Genomic DNA, 22,831 nt, shown 5'->3' on the forward strand with positions numbered 1-22,831 from the left:
ATAGGTACCGTGTGCAGAGATTATTATGGGAAGTATAAAGAGAGATGTATATTTGTTAGTGAATTGTTTTTTCCCTTTTTAACGTGGAGAAGAAAATCTGAAATTTTAGCAATATAAATTAAATAAAGATCAGCTTATACATGTTACTGTGTATATTGAGACAAGAGACAATTGAAGCATCTCAGACAAACAGACAAGAGGCCAGGAGTAGTGATAAGAAGCAGGGAACTGCACACAGTTTAGCAGAGATGAACAGGTTTCAAGAACAGGTCAGCCCCCATCCCTAAACTCAGGATGTTATACTGCCCTACAATGCAATAAACCTCCAGCAAAGTTTCTAACGATGCTAAACAGGTCTCCTGTTCCCTGCTTGTATTCAATATAAATTCTTATGAGATGGAAGAAGAGTCACAGGTACACAGGGAGGCTAGACATGTCTGGGTCTGTTGCAGTCAGAAGGAGGAAGAGAAGCCCAGAAATTATTTTGGACACTGACTAACAATAATACTTTGCACTTCAGTAACACCTGTCTGTAGCCCCAAGTATTTTATAAGCATTAATAAATTTAGACTGTGATATAGGTAATAATATTATCCCCATTTTACATGCAGGAATACTGAGGCACTGTCATAAATATAAAGGGAAGGGTAAACCCCTTTGAAATCCCTCCTGGCCAGGGGAAAGCTCCTCTCACCTGTAAAGGGTTAAGAAGCTAAAGGTAACCTCGCTGGCACCTGACCAAAATGACCAATGAGGAGACAAGATACTTTCAAAAGCTGGGAGGAGGGAGAGAAACAAAGGGTCTGTGTCTGTCTGTATGCTGGTTTCTGCCAGGGATAGACCAGGAATGGAGCCTTAGAACTTTTAGTAAGTAATCTAGCTAGGTATGTGTTAGATTATGATTTCTTTAAAAGGCTGAGAAAAGAATTGTGCTGAATAGAATAACTATTTCTGTCTGTGTATCTTTTTTGTAACTTAAGGTTTTGCCTAGAGGGGTTCTCTATGTTTTTGAATCTAATTACCCTGTAAGATATCTACCATCCCGATTTTACAGGGGGGATTTCTTTATTTCTATTTACTTCTATTTTTTATTAAAAGTCTTCTTGTAAAAAACTGAATGTTTTTTCATTGTTCTCAGATCCAAGGGTTTGGGTCTGTGGTCACCTATGCAAATTGGTGAGGCTTTTTACCAAACCTTGTCCAGGAAGTGGGGTGCAAGGTTTTGGGAAGTATTTTGGGGGGAAGGACGCGTCCAAACAGCTCTTCCCCAGTAACCAGTATTAGTTTGGTGGTGGTAGCGGCCAGTCCAAGGATAACGGGTGTAATATTTTGTACCTTGGGGAAGTTTTGACCTAAGCTGGTAAAGATAAGCTTAGGAGGTTTTTCATGCAGGTCCCCACATCTGTACCCTAGAGTTCAGAGTGGGGGAGGAACCTTGACAGGCACAGAGGTTAAGTGACTGGTCTGAGTTCACACACAGCTCCCCTGACTCCCAATCCCGTGTTTTACCTACAAGACCATCCTCCTCCCTTATGCCACTCTCCTTCCCTTCATCTTCGAAACATAATAGCATAATATCCATACATGTGTGTATGATATCCATGCACACAGCCAAAGAGGACACAAGAATAGTTCACAACAGATGAGGAAAGACCTAGACTGCTGTGTGTGTGGATGGATAGCAACTAGAGAGGACTGAAATGGCCATGAAGGAGAGAGGAAAGATTAGGAACAGCTGGGAAGAAGAGGGAGCTTTTAAGGCCGAGTGGCATCAGACAGCTAAAGAAAAGACATAAAAACGGACTTTACCTAGTTAGACAGGAGGAGTCTGGGGGAGACTTTGCTTAGGCATGCACAGGAAAGCAAAGAATAGTAAAATGAAGGGATCATACTCCTCCCTCCCCCAGGACCCTAAAGCAGGGGATCACTGGCTCAGTGACATGCTTCTCCCCTCCTTGTGAGTCTGGAGCCACCACCATGGTAACTCTGCAAGGAAATGCTCGGGAGTAGACACTTTACACAGTAGGTTTTCCTTAAACCACTGGAAATTGCCACTAGGAGTTAATGCTGCCAAGGGCGAATCAATAGCTCCTCTGTACAGCTGGAACTTACTTTCACCCCTCCCCACAGATCCTGCCTTCATTAACGCCAATAGGAGTCTTGCCATTGACTTCAGTGGGAACAGGATGGGGACCTAACGGAGGACAAGTCCAGAATGAGGGCGACACTGCTGAACTCCATAATTTTGGAGTGGGGGTTGATTGCTGTCTTTAAAATGTTTTAGATTAAAATATTTTAATCTATATTACAAATAAGTTAACCTGTCAAACCTGTTTTCTTTCTGCTCCAAATCCATGACCTTATAGAGGCATTCTAAATAGAATGGGTAATTTATTTAAAAGGGTAAGATTACACTGGCTTGTAACAATGCTGAAATTTTCCATTGTTTATCACACTTCAAGCTATTCTGGGTGCTCAGTGATGTCACAGGTTATTTTTATGTTTCACTGTGAAATTCAGTCAGATTTCTGATTTAAGGGTCACTTGAATTTACATAAATTATGTAGATGACATGCTGTTCAAAGTCTATTCCCAAATGAAAAATATAAATGGTAGGTTTTATAAAAATATCTTAATTAAAAATTGACTTGTGCTCGCTGTTAGCTTCAGAGATGTACATGAAGTTCAAGTATGATGGATTGTTTTGCTCATTGAAAACCATAACAACCAAAACAGGAGTGAATTATGGTGATAAAGAACATATTTTTGCTATTTTATTCATCTTGTTATAAGGGCAAACTCTGCTTGCCTTTCTCCTGTGCATATTCTTATTGACTTGAATGTGGCCAATTGACTTTTTGTGGAAGTAAGGCAAGCAACAGTTGTCTCACGCTTAAAAAAAAAAAAGAAGAAGAAAGATTAAAAACCAAAGAATGTGTGTTTGGGTCAACTGCAGAAATATAAAAGAAACCAGCTTCATAAAAACTCAGGTTATTTCTCCTGTATGGTATAATCACTCCAGAATTTATCTTGTCTCCTCTTTGCTCACCTCAACAATCTATCTATTCATATCATGAGAAGTATTTCTCAATAAATTTATTTGGGGGAAGCGGTGGGACAATATGCAGTATGAATTCCATATATCTGTGATGTCATTCTCAAATATTTTAATTAAAATGTTCATTTCTGAGCCTTAGATTATCAGGGGAGGCTGGGAAAGTGAAACAATATGCCAAATTCTACACTCTGTTTTCCTTGTACAACCCTGTTGAAATCAATGGAGGTACACGGATGGAATGGAACAAAATATGTCTTAGTATTAAGGACACGAGCAGCATGTTTTTGGTATTAGTATAAAAATCAGATGTTTGAATGGGGCAAAAAATGAAATATTAGATGTAGCTCATTCACAGTGCTACGATTATTATTAGTTAAAGAAAGGTGGAATGAAATTGGTTTAAAATCCTAAAACATGCTACTGAACTCTCATACAACCAGGCCCATCTGATGTACAGTTTCAGGAAAAGGACAACTGTCAGCTGAAGGCTTCCAATTGATTGGTTAATCATAATCTTTACTAATACAAGAAAGTGCATATGATAAAAAGTGAACATATGTATAGAAGAAAAATCTCCATTTTGAAATTACATATTGTTCTACAGACTAATCCTTGCAACTAAATGCCCCATTAGTCAGTGTAAGCAAGGGGCAAACACACAAGCAGCAGTATGAAATGGATATTGAAAGTAATTTTTGTTCCATATACCAGAATGATTGCTGTTTGCAGTGATCCCTGAAACTTAATTCCACTCTATCCCTGTTTCAGTGTTTGTAGCCTGAATTAACCTTGATTTCTTAGCTTTTGGCAAGTCTGTGGCATTCCTTATAGACACTTCAACACTATTTTTTAAAGAGACATAAAAAACTCAATAGGAGCAGCCAGGAACTTGCAAGCATCCCTGTAAAAACAAAACAGCAAATGCAAGGTAGAGTAAAGAAACACATTGGTAAGACAAGAAGTTTCAATTTGAAGCTTCCGCAGAGTTATTGTAAATTTGAAGTGTTATGTGAAACATAAAGGAATGACTGCAGTTGGTCAGCACTATTGACTATTGACCCCTGACTTGATCTTGGAGGGCTTATAGGTTGGGGTAACTTATAATTCCTTTACTTAAACATGCTTAATGGAAGTTATGAAAGTTGTAACACCAAGTAAGAGAGCACACATAATTAAGCTAAAAGCTAGTAGGCCCAAGCAGATAACTCCAGGTCACAAATTCTGCACTTTCATTTCAAGAGACAACCAAGTAACCACAAAAAGTACAGTGCATCACAGCATTCCACAAGAAGGGAGTTTTGGGGGGGGCTTTAGCAACCTGTTAACTAGGCAGATGGACTGTGATAACGGATAGGAACTATTAAGAAATGTGTGATGTGGTTTATTAATATTCATGATTAAAGGCATAGTTATGGAAAGGCAGAATGCCATGCATGGCTAATGGGAAGTATTAATCTTGTTACAGCCAGAAATTGATAAAATATATTTGTGTATATGATAAAGAAGGGGTATAAGGAATCCAATGTAGTTCCCTCTTTTCAGCTGCGTTCAGTCCTGGAGATGGCATAAACTGAATCAGTGCCTCCCTTCACTTATTTTTCCATCTGTCTTTGTACTGAAATGGTCTCCATACTGTTGTAAGTATGCGCAAAGCGAGTTTGTAAGTATAAACAATGCAGGAAACCACTCTGCTGTATTTATCTTATTCTTATACTTATGTATGTTTTCCTATGACTTCAACTCTATTTATCTATAGTAACTACAGCCCATAAGTTTCTATGTGTGTTTCATCAATTTTCATAATTAACTCTAAATAGCCACCTGAAAAAGAACCTGCTATCTGTGACAAGTGCATGTTGCACCCCAATAAATAATATTACAATTGCAATAATCAATCAATCTCTGGTTGTGCTTTGTTCCCTACATTAATTAAAAGGCTTCAACATCTTGAGGAAACTACATATGCTATTCTATGCTACTAATTTTCTGATTTCTAGTGATGTTAGTTTGATAATTCCTTTGCAGCCTCACCAAGTTTTCAAATGAACAAATATACATTGGTATATTTTTTACAGAATATTCTGTATATTTACAGAATGCTGGCATATTTTTTCTGCTTTCTTGCATTGCGTGCTAGCAGCAAAGTGAAACTAATAAAACCTTCCAGCAATATTATCTAGGGTTCAGACATCAGATAACTTTTTGTTTTCACTTTTCCACTCACAGAAAAGAGCAGCAAGAGTCACCAGAGAGGAGGAGCAGTGATGTCTATTTAATCCCAAATTTTCTTCGTAGCGAAATGTCCTACTTTTCAATGTATCTAGCTTTGGTGACAATTTGGCTTTCAAAAATCAAAATACAAGCAATTTTTCTAGAGATGGTCAAGAATTGGTCAGTACTTAAAATGATGATATTGTATAAGGGCAGTGTAAAAAAAATCAGAATAGCTGTTATCTATATTCTAGTTCTGACAGGATTGCCTTATACTGTTAAATTCTTAATTTGACTTTGAAATTTTAGCTCAAGGAAAACTAAGACATTTAGCTCTTTTGGTTCAGTAATCAGTAATAGAACATCTGCTGCTGTATCAACTTCAATCTGTGAATTTTAATTTTTCAGCTGGGCCAAAACAGGACAGTCATGAATTTCTTTTTGTGAGAACTCACTGCATACTTGAGATGTCTATAATTTATGGAATTATAGACTGGTATTTCTCAGAATTTGTTCCAAATTTCTGCCTATAAAGTTTATAAAACATGTTGAATGAGGTGATAAGAGATGTATCTAAGGATATGTGAAAGGATATCTTCTCAGGGAATGAAAAAGTATATTTTGATACACTTTCAGAGAAAGGACCAAGTTCACCCCTAGTGTAACTCCAGTGACCTAACTGGATTTATCCTAGGATGAATTTGACCCAGTACGATTAAGCTGTATAGACAGAGCAACTATAGTCTCTCTCCTTTTATTATATTACTAATACCTAGAACTGAGCTAAAGCGAAATTTCCATTTGAATACACTGTCAATGGCCAATTTGACTTTTAAAAAGTAAGAACAAGTTAACCAGCACAAATTAAACTAAAAAAATTACTTATTCCAGGATTTTCTCCCCGCTTGAGGATATCCTTTCCTAGGCATAACCTTTCCTAGGAGAGGTCAGTTTTTACAGAGATGCTAGCCTTAATTTATTCTGAAATGAAAGATGGAAAAGACCTACTTGTTCTCTATTAGGTTGTCTATTAGGTTCCCCATACCATCCACGTAAATGCATGTTCTTCAGTGCTTTGTCCTTTCTTGTTTCCAAAGGGTAACTAAAACTGGCATAGGTGTTTTTTCTCAATGTGTATATTTTAAAGTTAATGAAAAACCTTAGGACATTGATCTTGAATATATATAGTGCCTTTCATACCAATGGACGCAAGAATGCACACAAACTATATGGAAGGATCATTTCTACCAGAAATGGAAAAACACAGCAGCTGTTTAACAGCACATTTCAACACTAAAGAATGGTTTAGGATAGGAAATGAAGTCGAAATTATGAGCAGGAATAAACCCATGCTCTTGAAAACAGCACAAAAGACCATATGTAACCAGAATCTTGTTCTTCCTCCTCATCTAAAATTCTGCAGCCTCAGCAGTCATGGCTTCAGTACTGACTCAGAGGGAAGGGTCAAACCCTGCTCACTCAACTCATATGAATCCCAGATTAATACTGTGCATATGGTAAGAAACAACAATTGTTTCCCCATTCTTCCAGCATATGTCACTGAGATTGAAGTGCTCCTTTGTAACACAGTTTCCTCCCCTGGACATTATTGGTAGGTCTTTAAGGAACTGGCATCCTGTTATATAGTGTGATTTGGTGATCTGAAGCAGACACCAACTAGTATCCTATCTTGTGCTTGAACTGTTAGAACATTGATCAATAACCATTCAAGATAACTTGCTTCTGAGTTGTCAGTGACTCAGAAACAAGCAATGCCGTTATTGCCCTGGAGTACCAGGGGATGTATAAGTAGGGGCATTGCCAGCAGATCGAGGGACGTGATCGTTCCCCCCTATTTGACATTGGTGAGGCCTCATCTGGAGTACTGTGTCCAGTTTTGGGCCCCACACTACAAGAAGGATGTGGAAAAATTGGAAAGAGTCCAGCGGAGGGCAACAAAAATGATTAGGGGACTGGAACACATGACTTATGAGGAGAGGCTGGGGAACTGGGATTGTTTAGTCTGCGGAAGAGAAGAATGAGGGGGGATTATATAGCTGCTTTCAACTACCTGAAAGGGGGTTCCAAAAAGGATGGATCTAGACTGTTCTGAGTGGTAGCAGATGACAGAACAAGGAGTAATGGTCTCAAGTTGCAGTGGGGGAGGTTTAGGTTGGATATTAGGAAAAACTTTTTCACTAGGAGGGTGGTGAAACACTGGAATGCGTTACCTAGGGAGGTGGTGGAATCTCCTTCCTTAGATATTTTTAAGGTCAGGCTTGACAAAGCCCTGGCTGGGATGATTTAGTTGAGCATTGGTCCTGCTTTGATCAGGGGGTTGGACTAAATGACCTCCTGAGGTCCCTTCCAACCCTGATATTCTATGATTCTATGACTCTACCATGCCCCCACCCCTTTAACCTACTCATTTCTTCTTAAAAACAAAAAGCCCTCTAGTTTGACGTAGCCATTGGAGTGAAAGTACCAATTAATTCAGGGAAGTCCAATGTTCTGTAAAGATTATTACAATAGTCCCTTCTGGACTTAGAATCAACAAATTTCTAATCAATTTCAGAAAAAAAATCCAAGGCAATGGATTGCTTTGTACAGGACTGTACATGCTACGTGAGCACCATCATTTTCTGAGCCCTTTCCATGCGTATGATTCAATAGCAGTACTGGTACCAATAGTGAATGAGACTAATAGTATTAGTGATGCCACAGACTGATACATTCTAGGATGCTCTACACGTACAGCCATCTACACTATCTGGTGGCAATCTTGCAAATACTCACGCAAATGCCTAGTTTCATGCATGTGACTAGTTCCAATGAAGGCAAGGAGACTATTCACATATGTAAAAGTTAAGCACATGCATAATGTTTTGCAAAATCAGGGCCTCTGTCTGAAGCTGGAACAAACAAACCTTCACTCCCTGAATGGCTGCAGGGATTTAAATCCAAGATCCATAGGTCAAAGACCAACAATTACGCAAAGATTCCTCACACGGACCATGATTAGCCACCCATGAAGAATTTCTTACCCAGATTCATTAAAGAAAACAAAATAAAGCCCCCTGATGTGAGGATCTTTAAAAAAGTAGAAAATAAAGGGGTTTTTTCCCCCGCCAAGGTTTGTATTTACAAACACTATAGTGCATCTGGTTTCTGTAGCATCTTTCTGAGCTGCAAAAGATTTCCTGAGTTGGAGTTGTTTGGTGTTATGAAAGCTTCTGCATCTAGAATCTTTCTGATTTACAAAAGGCTTAACAGATCTGGATTTCCTGGTCCTCCCCCTCCCCATCCTAATTCTTTCTGCCATTTAATGAGGCTGCTTAGCATTCTCAGTAGGCACTCTGCAAGCTCAGCCTTGAGACAGAAGATGGAGTTGTTTTGAAACAGAAGATGAATAATATTGTCAGAAGTATATTAATGAGCTAACGTGACTACACACCCTTGCAAGGAGTATAGGTAATCAGAAAACTGAACAGAAATGTTAATTAAGGATGGAGAATATGGTGTAGTAGGAATAACTGAAGCCTGTGGATGATTTTCATAACTAGAATGTCAATTTTGATTGTCACCAAGAAGGGAAAAAGGAAGAAGAGGTGGAGGCCATTAATGTCAAAGCTATTTGCACTGCAAGGGAATTACAATGACAAAGAAGAGAGTGGTGGTGAAATTATTTTGGGAGAGAGATTGCATATGTAACAGGCCAAAGGCTGAGTGCTTTCAGATGCCTGAGGTCTCTGGCCTCTTGTCTTGTCTTGCAATGTAAGAAAGGAGAATATTAGTGGGTCAATAAAATGCATCCTGTTACATCTTAATCCTTTATTCCTATCTTGGAATAACACAGACTACAACAGCCTTCATCATGAAAAGGATTCAGTGTTGCTCATCAGAGATTTGACCAGGAGAATCAGTGAAAATGACAAGTCTAGGCAAAGGATTGTCAGGCTGGGTAATAATATAGGGAAAGTTTTCAGAGGCCTGATAAGGCCAGGACTGGAAAAATATTTAAAATTAGAGGCTCCCTATTTATATAGTGAAGGCAGGGATTTTCAAAGGATCCTTAAGAGCCCAAACCCTATTGGAATTCAATGGGATTTGGGTGCCTAACTCCCGTAAGCTATTTTCCCCATCTGTAAAATGGAGATACTGATAATGACCTTCTTTGTAAAGCACTGAGGTGGGGTAGTCACCCCACTCCAGCCGGGAAGAGGTTAAAGCAGCCCTGGAGAGAGCTGCGTCTGGGAAAGGCGAGGCTGATTGGGAAAGCAGCCACAGGTGTGGCCGACTCAATCAGTACCCAGCTGGCCCTTATAAGAGGGCTGGAGGCCAGAAGCAGAGGAATCTCTCTCTAGCAGTGGAGAGAGAAGGATCTGGCTGCAGGGCAAAGGCAGCTGGGGAACTCCAGCCTGGTAAACCCCCAGGCTGCAGGCCTTGGTAAAGGCCTAGAAAGGTACTGGGGCTGCAGAGGGGCAGCCTGGGAATAGGCAGCTGGTCCTAACCCCTTGCCAATGATGAGTGGCCATTATAGTGCAGTCTGCCCCAGTGAGCAGGGGTTAGATGATGACTGGCAGTAGCCACTGAGGCAAGGTGGGTTTAGAGGGTTGGGGGTTCCCCTGGGAGGGGAGACCCAGAGTGTGGGGGTACTGCTGGGGCAGAACCTCAGGGTAAAGGGCACTGGTGTCCAGGAGGGACATGGGCCAGCAGCAAGCGAGACATTGGCCTGCAGAGGGCACTCCATACACTGGAGAGCTAATTCCCAGGATGACCAGCAGGAGGCGTCGCACCGGTGAGCCGTTGCTTTGCTACACGCACTTTGAGATTTACTGATGAAAAGCTAGGTATTATGTCTATTTTATTTTGAAAATTTCAGCCAAAGTAAATAGATCTTTATCTACTGGGGATTGGTCCTGCTTTGAGCAGGGGTTGGCCTAGATGATCTCCTGAGGTCCCTTCCAACCCTGATATTCTATGTTAAATAGGTGGGAGCATAACTTATAATAAAGCTACATAACGGAAAAGAAAAGACCAGTCTGACATGACCAGCAAGAAGCTTTCTTTTACCTTTTAGGTTTATTGCTGCTTATTATGCATTTATAAAATGAAATCTCCACATATCAACACAGTAAACAAGAAAGATGAGTCATCAATACATTGGGTTAGGAAATAAACAGCCTTGTTCACATTTTCCTTTTTCTTCTTACAAAATTGAAGTAAATTATTAATTAGGCTTCTTCCTGTCTGTGTCTTTGTTGCGCATGCTAATCTTAACAAGTAACAGTTAAGGAACAGTACAAAAGATCATTTTTTTTCTAATCCATTAAGAAGAGAACAGAACTGATGATAAAATAGTCCTGATGAATCAAATAATCTGTGTTATGTTTTTGGAGGGAAGTTGTGTCAGTCAACTAATTTTTACACAACAACCATAGTTGGTTATAGCACAAGTGACTGGAGAAACACAGGACTGTCATAAATACAAGGGGAAGGGTAACCACCTTTCTGTATAAGGTGCTATAAAATCCCTCCTGGCCAGAGGCAAAATCCTTTCACCTGTAAAGGGTTAAGAAGCTAAGGTAACCTTGCTGGCACCTGACCCGAAATGACCAATGGGGGGACAAGATACTTTCAAATCTGGAGGGGGGGGAGTTTTTGTCTGTCTGTGTGATACCTTTGCCCGGAACAGATCAAGGAAGCAAGCTCTCTAACTCCCGTAGAGTTAGTAAGTAATCTAGCTAGAAAATGCATTAGGTTTTCTTTGTTTTTTGGCTTGTAAATTTGCTGTGCTGGAGGGAATGTGTATTCCTGTTTTTGTGTCTTTTTGTAACTTAAGGTTTTGCCGAGAGGGATTTTCTGTTTTGAATCTGATTACCCTGTAAAGTATTTAACATCCTAATTTTACAGAGGTGATTCTTTTACCTCTTCTTTAAATAAAATTCTTTTTTTAAGAACCTGATTGATTTTTTTTTCGTTGTTCTTAAGATCCCAGGGTTTGGGTCTGTGCTCACCTGTACCAATTGGTGAGGATATTATCAAGCCTTCCCCAGGAAAGGGTGTGTAGGCCTTGGGGGGATATTTCGGGGGAAGACCTCTCCAAGTGGTCTCTTTCCCTGTTCTTTGTTTAAATTGCTTGGTGATGGCAGCATACTGTTCAAGGACAAGGCAAAGTTTGTACTTTAGGGAAGTCTTTAACCTAAGCTGGTAAGAATAAGCTTAGGGGGTCTTTCATGTGGGTCCCCACATCTGTACCCTAGACTTCAGAGTGGGGAAGGAACCCTGACAAGGATGAAGGGGGATGTTCAGAATATCACAAATATGAGGTGTTTCTGAAAATAATCTTTGAAAGTATCAATGCAAATCAGATACTTGATCATTTGACCAAGAGAAGGGATGAGAGAGTTGGTACTAATGATGGATTTGCATTTCCCAGATATTTTTAGCTGTTAACTAAACTTTAATTTAGTTATTATGTTGTTAAGCAAGAATGTGACACTATCTTTACTCTTTTTTCTTCCTATAGTAATCTGGATGCCCAGGGATGCAAACTTCCATAACAGATTATTAGAAACCCAAAGTGGGTGCCATACACAGGATATAGGTTAGAGTGACACATTCACAACATGTTCAACATTTTTCCTGAACATTGTGGATGGTCTTTCTGATGGGTGAAGGGCCAGCAAATCATTCATAGTCCATGGCACTTAAACTGAGTAGGATAAGTAGGAGTCAGCATAGTGCAGGATTTCCTTCCAAATGCAAAAGTCTATTTCAGATCCCAGCTGTCTTTCCCAATTTACAACTAAAAGTCATTATAGCAGTATTAATTTTAGAGCATTACTTGCCCTTCCTGTCACATTCATGTGATCTTCCTGAGATTTTGGCATATATTTGATTTCTGAAAATACTGAATACACAAGGTAAAATTTGAAGTTTTCAGCCATTTCAAAAATGAAGAAACTACGCCATAACCTAGCTTAGTTATCCTGTCCCTATCTAATATAAACATTTGTAGCACATAAGTTGACCTCTTATTTATATTCTAGTTCATGAGAAGTAGAGCAGGAGCCTTTAAGTTGATGAGACGTTAACAAGACACTACATGAGGGACCATTTTCTGAAACTGTCAACACTCCAAGTTGTCAAGAGACAGCTGAGTTGTAAAATGCTCCTGTCACCCTGGGAGATGCATCATACCATTGAAGCATGCGGATAAATTGCTATCCAACTCATGGAAGTTGCTATATGAACAAAATAAGGGAGTAAGAAACTCACCAATTGATCAATTAATATAAAAACAGCAGAAAGAATACAGTACATATATTTTCTTGAACATATGCGGCAATCAGTTTTTCCTGCAATATTAAATGTATTCCCTCATGGTTCCCAATGGATGCCATGGACTATGAATACAGCAATCCGCATAATAGGTGTCAGAATAATCACAGTAATATGTGTCAGAAAGAAGCAATGAGTATATAGTAATTAAACAAATCTCCCAAGAGCTTAACATACAAAGATCTTAAAAATAAAAAACAAAACAAAACCATAAATACAATTTCATGCACAAAAGTGGTTTTACTGCAGTTTCAAGGCCAGATAATAAGTATTCTTCCACCTGATGTAGTTCCTCACATTTCACCATGAATAAAAATAGCCTTTGCATTAGTCAAACCACACAATGCAACACACACAATGAAGAGATCATGGTCAATATTCACATTCAGCTGAATTTGGACTTGATCTGAACCTTAACTCACATAATCAGTAATGTATTCTCTCAAGTTAGAGTTGATGATAACTTTCATTTAAACTGTGGATCATGTCCCAGCTACATTAAGCCAAAAACAAGGCATTCCTAGTTAAATGCACCTGTAGAGGAGAATAGACAAATCTAAAGTCTGATCATCTATAGAAAATTATGCAAAACCAGAATTAAATAGCCCAGTATTCCCCGTCCCTGCCCCATCCCCCTGTCCAAATGAAGCTCTACCCCAAGTAGAACTTCGATAACTAGAAAAGACAGAATCCATGAAGTCAACTATAGTTTTGATGTTACCAACCTAATAGTCTGAAAGATGATATTATGATGGGTGAGGTGACAATTTAGGGAATATATGTACAATTTATGAATTTTGGGATTTTATGAAATTGTTGTATCATTGAAGTCTCAGTCTATGAGGAATCCCTTGTCTGCTGTCAGAGCTGTCTCACATATCTCCCAAATGAAGGACAAGGGAGAGTCATTAAACCTTGATGGTTGCCCACTCAAACAGAAGCACCTTAGGACAATGGGTTAGCTGAAGCTAGGAGAACTAGTTTTATCCAATTTTTCTCTAAGGGGCTGAGGTTTAAAGGAGTGGAATTTTCCCAGAAGCAGAACAACCTTTGGCTTGACTCCTGACTCTGGCTCTGATCTTTGGCTTAGCACTTTGGTTCCAGGCTCCTGGCTGTAATCATTAAGTCTCACCACCCATGGCCCAGTCCCTACGGTAAGTGTCCAGAAGAGGGAGCTTTAGTAGGGCTTTGTCAGGTGGCAACATAAAACCTATGGTCAATAGTGCTTTGCATCCCAAAGGGTCAGAGCTCACTTTATTTCTAAAGGAATAGAGACCAAACCCAATCAAGAATAAAACATGCTTCTCACAATATCCTTGGTTTTTCATTGGAAGTCTTCCATTCAAGGTCAGACTAGGCTTGACTTTGCTTCATTTGTGAAATTTGAATAGATAACAACCCAGGTGATGTGGTAGGAAAGATATAGAAAAGAGACGGATCCACAGCCAAATAAAGCCAGCAGGAGTATTCCTGTGCAGTTCAATAGGCTTTTGGTCAGCTCTGAAGATAAGTATGAAAAAACAAGGGTAAATCCTGGCTCCATTGAAGCCAGTGTTTTAAACTGAGGCATGATTTTACCTAATGCAGCAATAAGAGAACAACAAAATACTCTTATGCTAAGTATGAACAGTGCTTAGTAAAATGGAGCCTGTGATGGGACAAAGAGACTTCACAACAGCAGAGAATGGGTTAGGAGAGTCTATGGGCCCAGCTAGCCCCACCCTGCTATACCTGTGGCCAATGCCAAGCCTGGAGGGAGAATAAAAGGAGAGAGCCTGGCTCAGGAAAGAGGATGGAGCTCTGCCTCTGCCTGAAGCAAGCTTTACTGGCCGAGAGATGAACGTACTAGCCGGAGCAGCCACTGGGGAGGAGTAGTTAGACTTCAGGAGAGAGCAACACTCAGTTAAGAGACTGCATGTGGACTAAGAAGAAGGGAAAGGGCAGGGACACCCCACTGGCAGACTGGGAATGGTCCAGTATTGAGTTGACTTTGTTTTTTGTTTTAAAGCATTTCAGGGATGAGATCCTCCAACCCCACCCCATTCCAGAAGGAAGTAAGACTGAAGGGATGATTTGCTGTTAGGCTGAAGCCTGCCTTAGTGAACCCCCGGAGACAGACTTCCTCTCCCTCCCCACTTCTGCCAGGAGAATTGTGGCCTTGTCAGAGCATCAGGAAGCTCCAGGGTGAGCTGTGCTCTAGGCAAACCACTACAGATTTGGTTGAGAATGCAAGTATAACCTAGTCCGTGTGCAAGGGACCTAGTCAAGCCTTGAAAAGAAAAGGGGTGGATACCCTAAAGCAAATGTCTCTCCTTCCCTGTAGCTGGATGGCTATGGATCCACTGCTAAAATGGATGGCTGAGCAGAACACTCAATACCAGCAACAACAAATCTTCCAGCAAATAGCCAACCACCAGCAGCCATTTAATACATGATCTAATGGTCCAATAGCAGCAACTAGTACAATAGGTGATCACTGTACTATGGCTGCCTACTATAGCAGTATTGGCAAAACTTGATTCAGCAGTAGCCCCTTTCTCGTCAGGCGTACAAAGAGGAGGCCCGACAACAAGGCCTTCCTTGAAACTTTGGGGCAAATGGCACCTGCAGCTCAGTGACCCCTTGAACAATAGGCAGTTTTGCTGGCCCCATACTTAACTGGGATTGAGCAAACAGCTAATCTTGCTTTTAGACCTTGTCACTGTCTGAAATTATATGCAGGTCAGCAGCATCTTTGATACTCTGGACATCTCATAAGAGACACTCCACAACATTTCTGGGAAGAATGGTATCCTTTCAGAGCACAGTCCTGCATGATTGCCGAAAAGCTATGAAATTCATGTTGGAGATGGCTCAGACCTGAGATGAAGACAGGAACCCAGATGGCAAAGATGACTACTTGAACTCTTCACCCAGATATTTCCCACCCTAGGGGAAAGGACTGTGTCCTAGGCCATGAACCCAAGACCATGGCAAATGTCAGTCACCTAATGAAGAGCTATCTGCTGGCCAAGGACCATGTGGACCAGATGGAGTCAAAGGAACGTCACAGCCAAATGAAAAAACTGGCCATGAAGGCTGACATCTTGAGGGGTGACCCTCTGTTCCCCTGTCACCCAGACTCCAGAGTCCCCATGGATTGTGGGGACCATGGATTTCCTGCACAAAAGGTCTGGAGCTGTTGACTCAGCCCCAGTTTGAGAAACCACCAATCTACCTGATCTTAAGAAGGAAAAAACCATGGAAACCAAAATAGGGGGACCTCATGCAGATGGGACCTTCTGGGGACCTAGGGAAGTTCCCCAATTGCAACAGCAAAATCTCAGACATTTACTTTTTCAAGTGGCCATCTTGGGCACTGGTCCCAAGATTACCCCTTCATGGAGGGCAGCTTTGGGAAAATCTGGACTGCTGGAGCCTGAGCTCAACAACCAAAGCTTGTGACATTGGCTAGCTTTGTAAAGGTGAATGGGACAGAAGTGGTGGGTCTCAGGGATTCAGGATACTCTGGTGTAGTCCCTCTGTGATCCCAATCTTGGATCACCTCCAGGTACCATCCTTCTATAATGCATACATGGGAATGTATGCAGATGTTGTGACAGAATGTACCTGTGCGCATACCCTACATACTGTTGTAGTAATCTTTGTACAAAGTATACAGTGTAAAGTATCCTCTGAAAACTCTTGAAGACCCTTTCCTTACCCAAGTCGGAGATCCTAACAAAATTCTCCAACTTAATTGAAGAACAGAGAACTGATGACATGCTGAACCAGGCCTGTGTCCACATGGCAGTTTTCAATGGGGAAATGGTGGAACCTCAACAAGCTAAAGTCCTCCCTCATTTTGAGATTCAGCATGATCATCCCTATCAGCTCGAGAGAGACGGCCAGTCTGAGGAAATCTGAAACCAGCTTCTCGTGTCCAGATCCCATCAGAAGGTGGTCATGTGGCTGGCCCACAGCATTCATTTCATGAGAAAATTCTAGTCTGGCTCAAATTCTAGTCTGACTTTTTTTTTTTTTTGGCCTGGAATATAAAAGGACATCCCCAACTTTTTTGCCTGCTGCCCAGAGGGCTAGTTCACAGCACCCCAGCCAATGGAGAAAACTTCACTGGTTCCCCTCCCACTGGAGAGCGTACCCTTTAATCATATTGGGATGGACATAATTGGCCCTCTTGAAAAGAGTGCTGCAGGTTACCAGTACATTTTGGCACTTGCGGACTACATCAACCATTATCATAAGGTCATATCCCTGTGCTCTATGAATGCCAAAGCAATTGTTTCTGAACTGATGAAAATCTTTGCCTAGACTGAGGTTCCACATTATAGTAGACCAGGGAACAAACATGTCCCAGACAATGAAGGAACTATGTTGACTGTTGAAAATAAAGACCCTCCAAACATCAGTCTACCATCCCCAAACAGACAAGCTGCTGGAATGATTTAATGGGACCCTAAAGAATATGCTAAAGTTTTTATCACTATGAATATCTGACATTGGAACCAATTACTCCCTCCCCTTCTGTTTGTAATGAAAGGAGTGTCACAATCCACCATTTACTTTTTACAGTTAAAGCTATTATTATGGGAGACAACCACAAGGGATTTTGGACCTCATATGGGAAATGTGGAAAGAACAGTCACCTGGCATGGATAATGTGGTATAGTACGTTCTTGACCTTCAGGAGAGGCCCAAAGCTTTAAGCTTATTCTCCAAGAAGAAACTCCTATGTGCCCAGAGCACCCAGAAAGCAGCCTTTAATAAAAGGGCCCACCTTCAGGGGGTTCAACCTGAGGATCAGTTTCTCTTATTACTTCCCAGTGCAGAATTTAAGTTGTTTGCCTGCTGGCAGGGGCCTTATGAGGTGATATGACGAGTGGAGCCTGTGAATGACAATGTCCAGCAGACAGATGTAAACTCCAACAAATTTACCTCATGAATCTTCTAAAGCCATGGAAGGCTTGAAAGGGCCTGTTGATAGCCCCCTAGCCACCAAAGTCTGAATTGGGCCCATAGACTACTGGAACCTCAAAGCCTGGGATGGTCAAAATCAGGACCAACCTCACTCCAGAACAAATGGTCCAGGCCCAGCAGTTGATTACTCCCTTCTCCATGGTGTTTTCTATGCAATCTGGATGAACCCTCTAATTTCTCATTACTCCAAGACTGAACCCGGACAATGAGTCAGAGAAAATTCATGACCCCCTTCCCCAGAGAATAAAAGAAGCAAGAGCTTCAGTAGATGCTAGAGCAGCAAGTAATTGAGGAATCATTTAGAGAACAGTGCTCAATAGTGCCCGTCCCTAAGCCTGATCGGACTATTCATTTTTGTATAGATTTCTGGAAAGTAAATACCATATTGAAATTTGATGTGTACCCTATACCATGCATTAATGAATTATTTGATGTCTAGGTGAGGCAGAGTACATTACCACCCTAGATCTGACCAACAGGTATTTGATGGCAGATCCTCCTCATGCCTGAGTCCCAAGGAAAAATGGCCTTTGCCACCCATTTTGGTCTTTTTAATTCCAGACTACCTCATTTGGATTACATGAGGCCCCAGCCATGTTCCAATTGATGGACCAGGTCCTCTGGCTCCATAATAGCTATGCTGTTGCATACCTGGATGATAGCATAATCTACTGTCGAACCTGGGAAAACCACCTAAAACAAGTAACTGCCATACTCCAGTCCCTCAAGGCAGCTGTCCTGATGGAAAACCCCTACTAAATGCCACCTGGGCAAAAATGAGACAATCTGCCTGGGGAAAGAGAAGGTGTGATCCTTGGTGGATAAGGTCCAGCCCTCCAGTCATGCCCCATGCCAACTCCAAAGAAAAAGGTATACAGCTTCTTAGGACTGTCATAATACTAACAACAATTTATTCCCAGCTTCTTGACTATTGTGGCCCCTTGTAGGGATCTCCTTAAAAACAATAGCCCCAAAAGATCCAGTGGACCAATGCTTGTCAAGACACCTTTAAACCCTTAAGCCCCATCTCTGCTGAGAACCAGTCTTGTACAGTTTCAACTTCACCAGGGAATTCCTGCTACAAACCAATTCCTCCAATGCGGGATTAGGAGCCACCTTATCTCAGGGGATGGAAGGTGAGGAACACCTCCACCTCTACCTTAGCTGAAAATTTTTCTCAAGGGAGAAGGCCTCTTCTGTAGTCATAAGAGAGACATTAGTGGTGACGTAGGTCATGGACTCACTCCAATACTATCTTCTGGGCAGTCATTTCACCTTAGTTACTGACCATGCCCCGCTACTTTGGCTGCATGTCATGAAGGACACCAACCTCCAAATTATGAGTCTTATCTATCCTTCTGCATTCTCCATTCTCGTTCTGCATACAACATAGTGGCTCCATGCTTCCTTCCCCTGGGCAAACCCACAGCTGCAGAGGAAGGTCAACAAGGGAGCACTGCTCCATCCATTTCATTACAAGGCCCTAATCTTGGTTGGGATCACTACTGTAATGTAATAATAAATAGCTGCTTAAGAATTTTGAACTATCTACACCTGTGCAGAACCAAGAGAATATTGGCAGACCATTAAGTGATCACATTGCAAAATCCAGTGCTCTTGCACCAAATACATATTGTAAACCTCTAAAACTCTCACAGGTCACAACAAATTTTCATGAGATCTTCAAAAGGCACATCTGTGAGTCAAGGACTGTCTCTCTGCCAAATTTCTAGCATCTCCCACTGACATTCTAAAGCTGTTCAAAAATGTCACAATATTTTATAATGGAAAAGTAATTTTTTTCACTCTCCATTCTCAAACAGCTGCACTGTTTTGACTGACTTAAAAAACAACACTGTAGTGTGAACAACCACGCCAAGTTTCAGATAACTTTTTTGATATTTTCCAGTCTGTGGGATTAGTGTCGGGAACAAGTAGCTTTTCATATGCTAGATTGGTCTCATTTGCCTTCATAAATTGTTTCTTTAGGGTGTGGTGCCACTGTTCCTTTCTTCTGCGAATCAAATTTCTTCTCCCTGCTGCACTTCCTATTCTTCTATTCCAATTCTCCATTCCACCTACTCCTCATTTCTCCCATACCTTTCTTCCTCCTCCCAGCCCCCATACACATTAAAGACTCATTATTTTTATTTTTTAAAGTAATTAATATATATATATTTGGTACTGTACAATTCACTTGCCACAACTTAACTCTTATTTCATGAACTTTGGTGCATGTATGTAACTTTGCAAGAAGCTCATATAACATTGCCAAACATTTCAAACACCCTATTGCATGAAAAACAACTAAAGGGGGGAAAAAACCTCATCTTGATGCCAATGCTACAAATAGCTATATATTTTAAGGTTAAATTGTTAGAGGTATTTTTAAGAAAAGTTTCATTTTCTTTTGCTTAACTGACTTAGAGTCTTATCTGAGTAAAGTTTGACAACTCTGGGTAGTGTCAACCCTCCCACCCCAATGAGTCACTGAGTTGCTTTTATTATTGCATCTGGTGCTTTAGTTAAAAAAACTGCTACAGCACAGCTACAAACATTGTAGGTAACCCTTTCATGTTTCTCAATCACGGGGGACCATGTAAAGCATAAGAATGAGTGTATCTTTAATCACTCCTGGCTTCTTCATTCCAGAAGAAAATGATAAAGAGAGATCTTCCTTGCTCCGTAACAGACTTTTTATTTTTCTTAATGAGGCAGCTGCAGAGAGCTATTTGGTCAGCCTTTCCTTATTCACAGCAAAATCCTTATGGAATTAATTTTGTTACATTCAGAGTATAAAAGTAAACAGCATATGGCTTTGTTAATATTATAATGTCACAGCACAATCTGTCAGAAAATGTAAAATTTTTTTGAGCAATTTTATTTATTTGCAGTTCACAGGAAAAACAAAAGATCCTCTGCCTCTAAAATGCAGCAAACAATTTCTTAATTTTTGGTTTGTATTCCCAGTTTAAAAAGTATGCCTGTGCATATTGCCTTCAATAACAAAACTAAAGTGGAAAAGCAGTTACTTTGTTACCAGGAGTTAAAAGGTCATTTCCCCTTGATGAAAAAGCCTTTTCTATCAGGTAAGTAGCTGCTACACTCCATAAAACTGGCAACCCTTCAAAAGGTTTTAGAAACTAGCAGCATTGTTTGAAGATAAAGAAGATAAGGTCAGTCGCTTTGTGTTTAGTCCTGCAAACCTTACTAGGTGACCCTTTGATATTGAAATGAAGAGAGCTTTAAATTGTTTTATCTTTATACAGCTAATGATCACTGGCTGATAATCACTTTTTTAAACCATCAAAAACCCTAGCTGAATTAAACTGTATAAAATATTGTGATTATTTCCAGCAAGTGGCGATTGCTACCAAGTATTGCACATAGGATATGCATACAACTACACTCAATGTTTAGTTCTGAGCCCTAGGCTTTCCCATTATTTTATACTCTGTTTGACAGACACTATTAGCTCAATAATGGCTGACATGATTTTCACTGCATAGTTATATTGCTACAGTAGATTAATTACTATACTAGATTAACTAGAACAAAACTGAATAAATAAAGTATGTAAAATCTGTAACCTCTTATTGGGAATATTATGCCAGCATTAAACAAAGTTTGCATTTAATATGTACAATACATCAAAATTTACTTATGAGCACAATTGCCAGGCACTATGTAAATGTGTATTGTTATATGTGTAATTAACTGAACTATAACATTTATCTGATATATAGCACAAACTTCTCTCCCTGGAGGAATGGATTCTGTTTTTAAATACTTTTCTTAATTTATGCTTTGGGTTTTTTTACATATTTTCCTTTAATGGAACGAGTTATGAGTACGTGTCATTTTCTAATACAGAGTAAGCATTTTCAGAAGGATTGTATTTTCTCTATCTTGTATTATGAAAACAAACAAAAAAAAATGCCCAATCCCACATATATAGTAAATACTGTGCCTGGTAAGCATGCTTCAGGGTCTACAACATCACTTTCACTATGTGAACTTTCAAATTAGCTTGTTAATTGTTTAATACCATTTCCACACTATTTTGGATACTCTTTAAAATTATATCTCTATCACTGTAGATGTTGCTCAAAAGTATACATAAACAGGTTACGTGTCTCAGTTTAGAACATTCATTAACACTGATCCCTCAAATCACTGTCAAACAATTAAAAAGTACCAAAATCCTTACCTAATGGAGCGGACCCAGTACAAAGATGCAACAAGGGAATCCAAAGGATGTAAGCAACAAGTAGGAGATGCTGATGGAAAGATGAGGGCTGCTGCATGTTGTCCAAGGATATGTTTTATCCATCCATCAGCAGTTTTTCAGAAGTTAACTTTTGAAGTACTAAACTTTGCAAGAAAAGACATCAGCTTGCCTTTGTGTTTAAATCTGCCTTTTTTTTACAAAACACCAACAAACAAAACAAAAAAAACCCCCTCTCTTCTGAGGAGAGCTCAGTGTATTTTCAACTGAGAGAGAACCCCTTCAGCTATATATAAAATGTATGCCACACACACCAGCCACCAGAGACTGCAGCCCACACTCCAGCTGCTCTACACACCCTGTAACACAACACACACACACAGAGGGTGGGAGCAGTCTGTACAGTCATTGTCAGGATCTGTGACTTTTAACTTTCAGCAGGAAGGGGTGGCCCTGGGAAAATTAGGGTTGCAAACCAAACTCACTCACTTATGCAGGACATAAAGGGGAAAATGTGAAATGCAAGTTACTGAAGTTATGATTAACATCAGCACTACAAAACCATTTATATGACAAATACGCAAAACCATTATACTGTTAGAGTGGAAATGTTTTGTTTTTAACTTTGCATTCCTTGAGGTTAAGGTTTTATTTATCCAAAGCTGAACTGAAATTGTGACCATTCAGTGTTTTCCACTATCTTAGAGTGTATGTCCTACATTCAGTTTCTACAGTACTGAAGTACATTAGGGGTGCTTTCCTTATAACATTAGGACTACCGTCCCATTATAAAAATGAGTATCTCATGAAATTATCCCATCAACAGAAACATTATCTAAGGGTATGTCTATACTACAAAACTAGGTCAAATTTATAGAAGTTGGTTTTGTAGAAAGCATTTTTATACAGTCAATTGTACTTGTCTCCACACACATGCTCTTAGTGGATGTAGTCAGCGGACTGTGTCCACAGTACCGAGGCAACCGTCAACTTCCGGAGCATTGCACTGTGGG

At 40.2% G+C, this 22,831-nt stretch overlaps 1 protein-coding gene across 1 annotated transcript in view; it reads right to left on the reverse strand.

Moving 5' to 3' along the window:
- The window catches only part of LOC311528189 (von Willebrand factor D and EGF domain-containing protein-like), a 284,287-nt gene extending 262,274 nt beyond the window's left edge, over positions 1 to 22,013 (reverse strand). The window contains 1 exon segment of the mRNA XM_084642898.1: positions 21,801 to 22,013. Within this exon segment, the coding sequence (XP_084499024.1) occupies positions 21,801 to 21,897 (97 nt within the window). The 5' untranslated portion in view covers positions 21,898 to 22,013.
- Between the last annotated feature and the right edge of the window lie 818 nt (positions 22,014 to 22,831).

Source organism: Lepidochelys olivacea (assembly GCF_965140295.1).
Source record: "Lepidochelys olivacea isolate rLepOli2 genome assembly, chromosome: 11".
Lineage (NCBI taxonomy): Eukaryota > Metazoa > Chordata > Testudines > Cheloniidae > Lepidochelys > Lepidochelys olivacea.